This window comes from Cygnus olor, chromosome 4, assembly GCF_009769625.2.
Source record: "Cygnus olor isolate bCygOlo1 chromosome 4, bCygOlo1.pri.v2, whole genome shotgun sequence".
NCBI classification, from domain to species: Eukaryota; Metazoa; Chordata; class Aves; order Anseriformes; family Anatidae; genus Cygnus; species Cygnus olor.
In genome coordinates, this window is record NC_049172.1 from 47422972 (window position 1) to 47437319 (window position 14348).

Here is a 14348-nt window from a genome sequence, read left to right on the forward strand (position 1 = left end):
CGTGGATTGCTGTGCCAGTATCCTGGCAAGCCCTTCCCACACTGCAGACCAGTAAGAGGTGCTTAGCACTGAGCCTACAAAAGGGCACTGAAACGCTGGCAGAATTGTATGTGCTTTCATAGCACAAAGGCCATTAACACTATGCCCTTCCTTAATATTTGCAGAGGTACAAGAGATATAGGTTGAATTTAGCACAATAAGAGTTGCTTTAAGGGTGATAACAAAGGTTATGGGAATTACCTGAGATCAGTGTTTAAAATTGAAGGGACAGTTAACATTTTTCACTGTCGGGGAATCAAAATGGAAAACCTTGTACCTATTCTGGCCCATTTAGCCTTAGTCTGGTACTCTATCCTTTCACCTTACCTCCCTTCAGCTGAAATCCCAACTACTGCCATCTTGTTCAGACAGTATGCTAGCGCTTGCTTAGAACACCTCAACAGGATTAAAACACGTAGCTACTGCTCATGTTCTTGAAAAGCTTTCATCCTAAATGAGAGGGACTAAGACCTGACAGGACATTTGTTGCCCTAAGCCCTGGTTTGGTTTTGCTCTGTTCCGCTCCACCCAAGAGGTGTCTGCCTTTCATCCCTGACAGTAATCATCTGCAGGCATAAGACAGGAAAGCGCCTTTTAACTGGAAGAGGAGCCAGATCCACAGGAGGCAGGTACTGTATGAAAGCAATGCAGACAGATACCAACGGGAGCCACACTAACTCTGTGCCTATGGAAATTACATTTGAAAGTTTCATTTGCAACTCTTTCTTTGCATTTTCTACGTGCGCCTTTAATCATTTCTGAACATAAATCACACTGGTTAGAAATGTGAGGGCTAAGGATGCATTTAGAAGGGAAATCTTGTGGCCAAAATGAGGGATAGCTACCAGGTTCAGGTCTTGTTTGACCTCCACTAATTCACCTTATCATCCCAGCAGTGAATTAAGCAGTGGAAGACAGATCTGACAACACCTCATACGATCTGGATTGTTTTTGAGGTGCTCAGACCCTATGCCAGTTGAAGCTGTCTAAGTGGACAATCCAATAGCAACATTTCAAAATACCTAATTGCTTTGGACACCTAAAAAGTCTTTGCTGTTTCTGCAGGTTTTAACTAGTTACCTGCAGTACTGACATATTTCCTTTCCTAAGCAAAAAGTACCAAGACACGTACTTGGTGATCTTCTGGAAAACTAGTAGGTTTCACCCATGAACTAATTAGATCAGTAAGTGACTGCAGTCTGGTACCCAGATACAAACTCATCGCCAGCTGTATAAGGAAAACCACACTCAAAGAAGGAAGCTATTTTTTAAGGACTGGACCAAACTGTCGATAGGCAAGAATCCATCGGCAGTTAGACGCAGTGATGGTGTTACCTGACCTAGCATGCATGGTGTTGGAATGAAGGTTTGACATCTATGTTGGGATGTATGGGAAATAATGGATAAGATCTGGCTCTCAGATTACTCAGTTGTGTCCCAAACTGAACAGAGAGGCTGCAATATTTCAGTCAAAAAACACTGAGGTGAAGACTGACTTTTTCTGAATTATATGCAAAGACCTCTCTTTCAGACACAAAGCGTTGAAATGAATTTTCTTTTTCAAAAAAAAAAAAACACCAACCAAACAAAAAGCAAACAAAAAAACAAACACCCTGCCACTCTCCATACCAAGAAAATTTTGAAAACCTTTTTTTTCCCTTAGACTTAAGATCCTACCTCACAGATCTCCTTTGGTTGAAAAAAGACAAATCTTCCTTCCTTGGCTTTAGGCCGAGACCCACAGTAAGCTAACAATAGCTGTTTCCCTCTGACATTCACAGGCGTAGCTGTCTCAACCGAACAATCTCACGAGTCATAGGCAAAGCCAGACCTGCAGTACATGAGGATTACTCGCTCGAGGAAGGTGTAACCAGCAGAGGAACGATAGGTATGTACAGCTTTGTTCACAAAATGAGAAGGAATCAAAGTTTGCTTATTAAAGGCTGTCTGACCTTTCTGTCCACTGATTTATCTCCTGTGAATAGCCTCCACCACCGACACAAACACCTTGCCCTTGCTCCATGAACATGCTCACTTAGTGCATTCAGTTGTCACCAAGAACACGAAGCCATCGCTTCCTATCAAAGAAAACTCCTCAAGAGCCAAGTGACTGCAGGACAGTTCATTGAAATGAGGCATACCGTTAGTGCATTGAGAAAACCTCTTCAAAACCAAGCAGGCATTTGTCCCTGTTAACAACCTTGCTTTCAGATATGTTTGTTCAAGTAGTTTACTGAAGTACTTGTCATGCTAGCAGGATAGCTAAGTATATTGATATAAAATACACACATATTTTAAGAATACTAAACTTTACACCGACTACCGGTAATGGCACTGAACAACTCAAAGATGGATTTAAGCAAATTGCTGCACTATGTCTACTTGCAGCAGCTGCCAACGCAAACACCTTCACAAATGTCCCTGTATATCAGGAAGAAGAAAACACCTTAAACTTGCATCTTTCCAATGCCACAGAGAAGAACCAGTCTTTCTATGATATCCGGCAGGCCAAGATTTAAAGGAACATCTGCTACTGAAGAGGTCAAGTCTCCCTCTTGAAGGAGACGAGGGCTACTGAGAGGAAGGTAGGAGGAGGGGTTCGAGGTTCACCAGGAGAAAGGAAGCTGTTCTGGTTATAGACAACTGGAAAACATGCAAAAAAGTCACAAAGCCACAACAGAAGAACAGCATAAGGAACTACTATGTCTCCTAAAAAATCACACAGATCGCAGAGAACAAAACGTTTAGGACAGGGGAAGGAATTGTGCAAGTAGACATGACCCACACTTTACCAGAATTCCTGGATACTGAGCTGGATACCAAAAATGCTTTGCAAAATCAGCCATGTGTGCAGAAAATTGTGCAAGAGAGGTCAGGCTGCTCTTCCAGGTCTCAGCAGAGGCAGCTACAGGTAACAAGGACACAGAAACTCTCCTGTCAAAGTGACGCTACCACTGGAAGGCCAAGAAAAATCTGGAGACAAAACTTCCTAATAACGTGTGGGACCATGCGTGGCATGCTTACTGGAATGAAGGAAACTCCAAGATGAGGGGAGCAGATGATGTATATATCCTGAAAACCAGACCTGGCTGTGCAGGAACAGCAATCAAGATTCTCTTTGGCCTTGCCCTGCAGCAGATCAGATTTGCTTGTCACACAAACGTCACATCCATGGATGTCAAGAGACTTCCAGACATATCATTCCATCAAACAGTGTTTTTTTTTCCAATCAAACAACCCACTGGGCACACTAGGTCTTAATGGTGCTTGTGTACCAAATTCACATTAGGAAGCTGGTAACAAGCTGTAATTAGTCAGTGCCATAGCTCCAGCAAAAAAAAACCACAAAACTTTATTGCTTGCTAAGAAGAAAAAGTCACGAGTATTTGCCTGCAGTTCCAGTTGATCAAATGCATATATATATTTTTTTTAACTGGAAAGCTGTATGTTAGCTCTAAATATACAATTAAGTATTATTCCTGGACAGGGCAAATCTACCTTAGTTTTGTACGCTAAATTTCTCAAGAAGGAATATCCTCAGCAAACATTCTACAGTGCTCAGAAAGGCCACCACAAGGAACACAGAAAGTTGCCTGCCTAACACAGGGCAGCTGTTAGCACACGCGCAGCCACCTGGCAGCAGTCAATGATTTTCCTTCTTGATTATTGACATGAACTCCAGTCCAAGCCAGGACAACTGCAGCTGAGGCTTAAACTTTCAAGATCCCAGCCTCCCAGAAATGGCTCAGCTGGGCACCTGCATTTTGTAACTCCAGTCACTCAGAGTATGAAAAACATACAACAGATGGAATTTACAAGTTGCACTGTAGCAGCTTCACTTTTGTTAGGCTTTAAAGCTGTAACAGGAAGAGGGAAAACACCTCAGTCTTCTGTGATAGCACTGGTTTAGCCTATCAAGAAAAAAATGGTATTTACTTTAGAAAGATGACTGAAGATGGAAATGATTTGGTTAAAGAAGTCTCATGGCTTTCAAATGAGTTGCAATCCATTCCTAGTCTCACTAGGCTATAGGTCAGCCACTACTGAGATTGAGCTTGTTTACTCTAAAGCAAAAACCTTGGCATGACTTACAGAAACAGCGTTTCTTGCCAGAGCTCTAATACCAAATGTCTGTGGAAAAGCCACTTGGAGAGATGCTATTTACTTTGGTAATGAAGCAAGTTCCCTGGAATGAAGTATTGCCATATTCCCAAGAGATGTTGCAATACGCTTACCTGTACCTCAGCTACATGCCATATGGGCTCTCACAGAGAATGTCTGAGAACAGCTTGGCTAAGCCAGAAGGCCAAGGCTCAGCTCTTTGAGGCAGGACTGTGCCCTTCTCCTACAGTAAGTGTGCAACTTAGGTCCCAGCAGAAAGTTTGAGTTTTTTTTTTCCTGAAAGTTTTGCCATCTGCCACAACCTAGGACACAACAGGTAACCCTTCTTGGGGACCCTTTTGTGAGAGAGGCCTTAAAAAGAACGTTCTTACCTCTTTACTCAAAGCATGGATTTTAAGTAGCACTTGTCCCCTTGAATCCCCTTTTCTAGGCAACTTGGGCCCCAGACCCCAGCTCACTCCTGGAAATGCTTAGAGGGAACATCAGCACACAGTTGGACTAATAATTACTTGTGGAAGAATAGGAAGTAAAGGTAGACTTTACAGGCCAAGGTTTCCTTGCTGTTTAGAGTCACAGGCCTGAGGCTATTCTGCTTTTCCTCATTTACTTAAGATGGAGTTACAAGCCACCATTGAAATCCTCTGACCACAGTGAGATGAAAGACTGTCCCTGTTCAACAATCCCAGCTCTCCCTTTGCTGCAAATGGCTACTCATCTGCTGAAACTTGAGCTTCCACTTTTGCTTCCAATGAGGTAGCTCACTAATGCCCTCCCTAGTCCAGTACTTAAAAGGTTCCTTTGTAGTAGAATTTAATGGACTTCCTACTGAAGCAAGCACTTGCATTTGCACGTTGTTTCCAAACAACTTGCACTCTGAGAAGAACACTGAGCTCTACTTTGCACCTGCTGTAGGTTAGATCTTCCCAGTCCTGTTTTGTGCACTTAAGAGTTAAAACTCACGCTCAGAGAAACCAAGCTCTAATTTCAAGTGTTTACATGTGCTCCTGAGAGCAAGAAAAACTCTTACCATAAGATTATAAAAAAGTTTAATTATAAAATAAATAAGTTTGTTATGGAAACATTAAATATTAAATACAATAAATGTACAAATTTACAGACATAACTTGACAATTAATGGCATTGCTCTGCTACCAGAAGACTTCTGATCTGTTTAGAAAGTGCACACAGTCTTTTAAGAAGAAACTGAACTCAGATAATACTCCGTGCTCAAGATTGCATGTGCATTCAAGAAACTGAGGGTACTTGGGTCAGAGAAGTTTGAGGTAAGTAGAGTTCTTCACACCAGGAGGTAGAGCACAGGAGACCACCACTTGCTGAGTATCAGTGAATCAATTTCTTTCTTCAAAGGAACAGGTTCTTGGCTGAGTTGTCAAATGGCTGAATCTGATTTGCATCACTTGACTTCAATGCTGCTCAACGCAGCATCCAACGTCTGGATAACAGACATGTTTGTAGCCAATGGACAGACACCACAACAGGAGTGCCCAGGCTTATTGCTTTTTCAAGCACTGTTTTCCTTCAGGGACAAAACTTCAGATCTTACTTTTCTCAGCATCCTGAGGAGGCTAGTTTTAACTCTGGCTAGCACACACACAGATGGATAGCTCCACTCACACAGTAAGTTCTACTGAACTCAGAGGGATTACCTTCCACACACACAGTAACAGAACCCAGATGTGGCTAACAGATTTGTCACCAACACCTTGCAAGTCAGAACTAGAGATGAAACCGTTTGAAGCCAATATCAACAGGGAGCACAGCAAGAGCAGAATTAGTTTCGTCCACTGAGGCCTAGTTAGATAAGCTCTTTAACTTTGGGGAGAGGGAAGGGAACATCCTCCCCTTCACCTCACTTTCCTGAAAGCCACAACTTCTCCTCAGTTGGAGCTGCCAAAGGAGACTTGCTAGCAGAAAAAAGTCCATCCACAAAACAGCAGAGACTGGAGGTCCAGCACTGGTAGAGAAAGCTCTGTAGCAGCAGTCTCCAGCATCCAGCAGGTCCTGATAGCAAGTCCTCTGCCCCTGCAGTGGCAGCTCCCTCCATGTTGTTGTACAAAGTGGGGTGGCAACTGTCCTCCCCAGCAAGTGGTTCAGCAGCAAGCGGCATGTCGGGCATCTCCTTGCAGCAGCCTCTGTATTGATGAGTCAGGGCTTAGTGGCAACAACTCCAGCCCCCAGTGTCCAGGTGGATGTGGCAGGTAGCCAGAGGTACCCTGTAGCTTGGCAGTGGCCACAGCAGAATTGTTCTGTAAGGGGCAGACCAGGCACATTAACCATCACCCAAAACATGAGCACTCTGCACTAGAAACAGGTCAAACCTACATCCAAGGCAGGCAGGTTAGCTATGTGCACTCTGCTACACATCCTTCAGCTTCAAGCAAACATTGAGCAAAACTCAGCAACTGTCACAGGACAAAGCTTGGACAAGCTCTGTAGTTCACATGAGGTAAAGCATAAATACTGTATGCCAAAGTTTTTCTGGACTATCCTTTAGTTTCTCCTTCAGCTTGTAGTGTAACTCCTGTTCAACAGAAGTCCTTGAAACTGCTGTTTAATACAGTTCTACTCAGAAGAGACTAACTTGTTCATTGAAAGCCACCACATTTCTCCCAAAAGCAATCCACCTATCCAAGGAGCTTTAGCACTGTTGCTTTGAGTATGGAACTTGACTGAGGAGCTATCTACAGTGGTCACTGAGATGACATCTTGGTCTTTCTGTATCCCCTAAGCACTTCAAACTTGCTAATGCCTTGAAGAGATGTGAAAAGTGAAAAGGCTCAGTACTTCTTAGGAGGGATAATGATCCATCTGGCTCCTGCACCATCTCCTGTGATACAGGCCTACCAGAAAGCTACCAGTGCTGTTGAAGAATTCACAGAACTGCAACATGAGTGGTTTCAGGAAACCAGTAACCTGGGTCACTCACATGTAACCTACCTGCTTCAAGGCACTTGATGTGTTAAAAGGTAAGGCTAGCTTCACTGAACATGCATGCAACTCCTGTGTTGTTAATTCCAACCTAGAAAACCTGAAACAAGTTTCACATCAGCTTTCATACCTGCTTTTTCCTCATTTACACACCAACATGTCCATTTCTGTTTTCTTGCCGAAGTTTTTTTCCTTTCTTCTTTCTCTTCATACTGCGGACACTTTTTCCTGACCCTGTGGAATAACACAATGTTAGAGGTCATTTTGAACCCTGACAAAGCCTTCTGTTACAAGCTCCCCATTCTCTGCACCATTCACAGTTAGGTCCTTCAAATCCTCAAGCAACCCTGGCGCACCAGGAAATTTTTGAGCACAACCATTTAAGTGTTTAACTATCCATCTCTAAGCTATATCTGACAGCTTGATAACATGACAGATCCCCCGGGTTAAGTACAGGCAGTTTTACCACACAGAGCCAGGGTTTCCTGGTTCAAGCTTCACTAGGTATCAAGAGGAAGAGGCCTTGCTGCAAAAAGCCTGGAGGCCTTTTGCAACCAGCTGCAGAGTGAAGACTACTTTGCTCCTTCCTGGAGCAGAACTTGAAGGGAACAGGGATTTAAGTGATTTGTCAAAACACCCATCAAAAGCAAGCTGCTAACTGATTTTTTTCCTAGTCTTTCCTAGTGTTCCCAACAAACCACCTCTGGACACAGGTACAGATAAACAAACCTCATGGTTCAAGCTCGTGAGTGTTCACAGGACAGATGCAGTCCTATTGCATGGTTTGCCTCAGCAGCTAACTCTGCTCATTTTCTTACAGCACTACAGAACTGGTTCTCTCTCATAGCAGAGAGGAATGAGGCAGTGTTCAGAGAGCAACTGTTCTTCCCAGCATTCCTCAAGTTCACATCTAAATATGAAGCAACAACAACACAACAAATGCACACCTTGTTTCCTGAATTGCACAAAAGAGTACATCATGTACCTAATTCAATGTACTTCTAAATCTAAAATTAGACCAGATTTCTGAGTTTCACCCACACTACCCCAAGCCCTGCTGCAGTGTCTGACCTAGAGAACTGCTCCTGTGCTCAGTTAACACCAGATCCAGGCTCCCACTGCCAACTACCTAATGGCAGCAGCAGAAAGCCTAGAGAACAAGAAGCCAAGGCATAGATGGGTAGAAGCTGCTGCATGTACCTTGTCAAGAGAAACACAGGTACAGAAGAAGCATTCATGCAAGGCATGAAGAACATTCCCAGATAAATTTTTACTGTATATAGAACAGGACCTGAGATTCTGGTTACCTACTGCTCTGGACTGTCTGCAGCCATTAACCAAGGAATGGTTGTTTCCTCAACCTTAACAGCACACCATACAACCTTTTGGACAGACAGCACTTGCTCCCTCATTTGATTCCCCCAAAGCACAAGTATTTAAGCCCAGCAACCTCCATTAAGAAAAGGACAGCTAGAGGACTGTTTCCTTACCTCTAGCTGTGTACCCAGCTGTTGGATAACAGCCACATACTAGTCACATTATTGCTGGCAGAATTATTCTGCACAAGGATTAGGAAATGCACCGCTGCATCAGCGTTAATGCTCCTCCTCCACCTCCTGCTGATGCTCTGCAGCACCAGTACTCTGGTTGTAGCAGGAAGGCTCTTGATTTAAAACTTAGTATTCACAGGCTGCACATAGCCAATATAATAAATATAAATAATAAATAATATAAATAATGAAAGAGGGTAAGTGAACACCTGATATGAACTTTTCAGACCTTGCTCCTACCCTCAAGACATCTTCAAGCCAGGATAAGAACTCTGCCCTTTTGGAGGTCTTGCACACAGTTCAGACAAGCCACACATACTTTTGATACAACCAGACAAGCCCTGCTCACCCTTAAGCCAGCCACACACCCAAGAACATAATACTTACTGCACTATCACAACGATAAGTACAGTAATGAAGCTGATGCTTGAGAGCAGGACAGCTACCACTACCAACACGGTCTTGGAGTAGTCTGCCACATCATTCTTCCTTTGAGTCTTCATGAACTGTTCACCACAGCGCTCACCAAAAAAATCCTGATGACACCTGCAAGTAAACATCAACACAAGTTCTTATCAGCTCCCATGCTGTCTGGAGCCAAGGACGCCTACACACACATTCAAGCCTGACTTCAACATCTTCGGAGTTTCACATGAATCTCAAGATGCTCTCTTCAGAGCATGTCCATGAAATGCAGTCAGTGCTCTAGCACAAGATTTGTCAGCATTTCAACAAGTCGAGATTAGTTTGGGCGTGATGTTCCAAGAAGACACGCCTTTTCATTCTTTTGGTTCAAGTTTATGACCAACTGATGAGTTCAGTGGCTTGTTATGCATCTCAGATTCCATCATCACTTAATTTACATGGCAGAAAGATTCTCAGTCAAAATACTGCATGAGATGGATCTAGGCCAACTTGACACCAATTTTTCCTCTAAGCCCTCATATGCCACCAGCACATGCAAATCACAGCTAGCTCACAAGGTGCATGTAACTTACTTGCAGGTCACCATCTGGAGATGTTCTAGGTATACACATTCACCATGGATGCAAAAGTTTTTGTATTCCATTTCACAGGGAGTCCCTTTCTTTTTGTTCTTCCCTTTGTTCTTCTTCCTTCTCAATTTGCCAGCATTCTTCTCACCCCCTCTCTTTGTTGTCTTGGGCTTAACCACAGGTTCAACTGAAAAAAGGACAAGAGGACTCAGTCTAGTAATGCTAAACAGACAGATCCTGTGAAAATGAAATAAGATTTGGGAATCACTTCATGAGAGCCTGTGATTGTGGAGCATAGAATGCAAGTGAGCAAAGATCTGGGTACTTGACATCCAGCACAAATGCAGCAAGCTCAGAAGCTCATTAAGCTTAACTCTGATACCCTTGAGTCCTGAGCAATGCAGACAGATTGCAGCAAAAGATGGAGTGGATGAAGAGCAGAGTTAAAGGACTTAGCCATGTTCCACATGGCTAAGACACTTGAATGAAACCACATAGGTTCAGTCAGGGACTTCTGAAGAACACAAGTTCACACTGAGCCAAGCCATCCACACATTTTATAGCGATGCAGATACAAGGCTAACAGCCTCCATTGCTCTAAACTCTATTTGCATCAGTGATGAAAGGCTTTGTAAGTTGCTAGATAGTCTTGGGCACTTGTCAAGCCAAGACAGCCTGCTATCCCAGTTAGCATACTTGTTTCTCCCAAATAACCTGCAGTGCTGTCCTCAGCAGAAGAGATAGTTCATTTCCAGTTCTCCTACTTTGAGATGACAGTGCACCAGAGGAGTGAAAGCAGGAGAGTCCACAAGAGTCAGGTTATTTGTTCTGCCACTTACTGTTGCCCCTCATTATCTCAATTAAAATAAACCTCCCAAAGAGCATGGTTTAAGAGGCTGGTGTCTTAGTAGCCTTTGGATTTGAGGGCATCTTCCTTTTGCCAGGGAGAACAAGCATAGGGCAGTCACTGACTAAGGTCAACAAACTCCACAGACACATGGCAACAAAACTCGATAGCATTATCATTGAGCAAGGTGGTGAAGCACTGTTTCTCCGCACAAACCATCCCTTTTCTACGGGCCATAAAACAAGTCTTCCCCAAGTGATGCTATGCTATTCAGGAGTAACAGTTAACCACGTGAGGTCTCAACAACAGTCAAGACATTTGCAGTCATCTTCCAGGCTGTTTATTTCCCTATTGTGCCACAAAGAGATAAAAATTTTGGGATTATTTCACTCAGAGCACTACACATGCAGGCAATTACCACAATACGATGCAACAACTCCATAACCCTGTATTTCTAGTGACAAGAGATGGTACACAAAGTACACAAAGAAACAAGGTGTAGTTGTCTAGACAGCAATCATTTTAAGTTCTAGAGCAACAAGCCTGGCTTGAAGTTACTTAAAAGCAAAAACGCCTTCAGCAAACAGAAGTCTGATTCAAATTGTATAAGCTATATTAATATGTAAACTAGGAACACTGTTCCTGCAGCAGGGTTTCCTATCCCTAGCAGGGTGAACTTAAAACTGACAGCTGAGGCCTCCATCCTGTCCAGTTGGACTTGATATTTAGGTTCACACTTTCGTAATTGAGGCTGTTTCCATTCTTCCTTCTTCAAGGAAAAGGCTGTTGGTTTGATCTATGTCCCTGTCTGCAAGCTGCATAGCCAAGAAAACCATCCACAGTTGAATCATAACAGATTGAAGGCTCCCTCCACAGATAAACCTCATGCCAAGTAGCAGAGCTTGTCTACAAACCAACCACCTTTGGTAACAAATCTGGTTTCTGTGCAGTTAGACAACACAGAAGTCACCGAGCCAGTAGTTTTACTGGCTAAACTGCTCACTAACTCTGACATTCCTGTTCCCCCTGAAGGTCTTGCAGTCACAGAAAGCTTGAATAAGGGTCCACACATTCCCGTAAGTAATATCTGGAACATGCTCCCCTTAGTCTCATTCAAGCCTCAGGGTGTTCCCTCAGGAAAAACAGCAGTTGAATCCCATCCTAGAAGGCAACAGCACCAATTACTATCCCGCACTGAATTGCTAATCACTTATAGGTATTCCTTTAGTCCCAGCCTCCACAACTTGTCTCACAATTGCACTTTAATTAGAACCAAGAAGGTCCTCCTGTCCCTTCTGTTCCTGGTCAGGTGGGCTGCTCAAATGTCCTCATTGCTTCCAGGACTGTTTAAGTGTTGGCTAAAGGACACCTAACAAGCATTTCTGCAGCCACTTATGGGGTTTGCGTTGGTTTCTCCTGCAAAGCTTTAGTCAACTCCAAGTCAAGTAAGCATAAGAAGACACCCAGAAAAGCCTTCAAGCAGGACGAGTCTCATCTCAACCCCTGTCTTGAGGGGGACAGCACCCAGCAGCCCTGCTGATGCTTCCACAGCAGCAAGGTAGTCACTCCATCACAGCTTTCCTGTGAGGAAGATGAGGAAGGCAGCACAGCAGGTGCTGGGCTAACCTGCAGCTCTCACACCCCCTAACTTCACTCCCATTAAGCTCCCAAACCTGACATCCTATTTCTAACCCAACTGCTCCCAGCAGGAGCACTCCGTACGCGGCAAGACAAGAAGGGGAAACACCAAGAAAGCGAAGCATACCCCCGGGGACCGCCGCCTCACCTCGGATCAAGTCATCCACGATGTACTGGTGGACAGGCAGCGCCTCCTCGTCGTCCTCCTCCTCCTCGTAGTCGGGGCCGGACACAGCCTCCCCCTGGCGGGCCTCAGCCTCCCGCGGGCCGGGCTGGGTGCCGTTGGGCGACGAGGCGGCGGCGAGGCGGGCTGTGAGGAGAGACGGCGCCGTGAGGGAAGCACGCACCCCTTCACCCCCCCCCCCCCCCCAACAGCCCCATAACGGCCCCAACCGCCACTCGCGAGGCACCCTCACCACCCTCCTCCGCACCTGCGAGCACGGCCAGCGCGACGAGCAACGCGACGGCGCGCATTGGTAATCCCGGTAGCGGCGGTAGCGTCAGAGGAGACGACAGCAACAGAAGGGTGTCGCGACAAGCGGCGGCGGCGCGCAACGCTCCATGAGGAGCCGCCCGTCGGCGCCGCCCGTTTTATAGGCGGCCTCTGCTAACGTCACCGGGCGGGGCTGCAGGTGAGGGGAGGGAGGGAGTCGGGGGGGAGCGGCGCACGCGCACCTTGCCGGCCGCGCGCGGGGGGCTCGCGCCCGCCGTTAACGGTCGTTCACCCCTAACGGTCGCGCTTCCCCCCCCCCGCCCCAACGGTCGCCCTGAGGGGAGCCCCCGGGGGTCGGCGGCTCCCCGGGCTCCGCGTGCCCCCCCGGCGCCGTGAGGCGGAGCGGGGTTGCCATGGCGAGCCCCGTACACACACAGCCAGCCGGGTTTATGGCGGGGCACGCCTCCGCTCTTTGCTCTGCCCCCCGCTCCTCGGAGGAAGCGGGTTGGCATATAGGGCAGGAGTGTTTTGGGGGCAATAAAGGCGGTGATCGCCCTGCGTGTGGGGCCGTGGGTGTTTGCTCGGGGAGCAGGACGTGAGTAATGACTGACGAAGTAGGGGCAAGGAGGGGGGCAGCCAGCCAGGGTGGGCGCTCACCCTTGGCGAAGGGCGCCTTACTCTCCTGAGTCCCACACAGACTTGCTTTTAGGGGACAAACCCCAGGGGCACGGGTTGTAGCGTGCTGGTGTAGGGTGGGAATGCAGAAAAGCCCTACAGGGGTGCGAGGACAGCAGATGGGTACCTCTTGGTGCCCGTCAGCACCGCAGCATGGCCCCACAAAGGCTCAGCGTGGAGCATCAGAGGGGTACGTACGGCCCCGAGCAGCTGCGTGATGGGAGCTCTCTGCATCAGGTTCCTCATCACGGGGTGTCGCAAGAGCACCCCCAGTACTCAGCTGTAAGGAGGAAGCAGAAGAGGGTGGGATGGCTGTGAGAGTCAGACAAAGCTCTGCTCTTCTAATTGGGATGCTCTGGAATGCCATTTGCAGCTCAGGGAGGTGACAGAGCCTTTGTTTAACCTGGCTGGGATCCAACTTGCTCGGTTATTAAGCCTTCTCCCCTCTTCTCTGCAGGCCAAAGGAGGACACGCAGCTCCCAGGGCTGTGTTCGGCTCTCAGGCTCATGCCAGCTCTGCCCTGGAGTGGGTTAATCTTGGGAAGTGATGCCTGACAGCTCCGAAAAAGAAGCTGCCGAATCAGTCACTCAGTCTTCGTTTGGGGGCAGTCTGGGGCTCAACACAGCTCCCTCCCCTCCACCTCAGACCTGAGCTACCCATCCATAACTCCTGTAAGGTCCAGGGCACAGGCCAAGTGTGAGTGCAGCTTCTCCAAAGGCAGAGATGCTGGCTTTTGGGGACGGGGTCTGTTCTGCCTACAAGTGGGGTTTGTTTTGTGAGAACGGCCAAATAGAGCTGCCTAAGTTGAAACCTTTCCTGTCCCTCGCCTGACATGCTCAAAGCTGGATCCGCAGGTGGGGGACTACAGCTTCCCTGCAGAGTTTTCTTTTTTGCTGCCATTAAAATGAAGTAAATTTCTCCCAGCCTTTGTTAGAGAGAAACTTACTGGGAACACTTTGAGGTAATTCTTTCAAGCTCAGTCCAAGGAGCACTGAAAATTTCAACCCCATGCTGTGCTTGGCAAATTGCTAAGCAAGTGAAAATAGAAGCTAACCGGGGGAAAGGTTGAATGACCTGAGAGCAATTGACTGTGTTACCTG

At 46.4% G+C, this 14348-nt stretch overlaps 1 protein-coding gene across 1 annotated transcript; it reads right to left on the reverse strand.

Moving 5' to 3' along the window:
• Nucleotides 1-7255: 7255 nt before the first annotated feature.
• On the reverse strand, nt 7256-12738 carry AREG (amphiregulin). Its single transcript, XM_040557046.1, is given in 6 exon segments — nt 7256-7300; nt 7302-7344; nt 9048-9206; nt 9659-9842; nt 12289-12450; nt 12572-12738. Coding segments are annotated over 6 exon segments (636 nt in total). The 5' UTR covers nt 12615-12738.
• Nucleotides 12739-14348: the final 1610 nt, after the last annotated feature.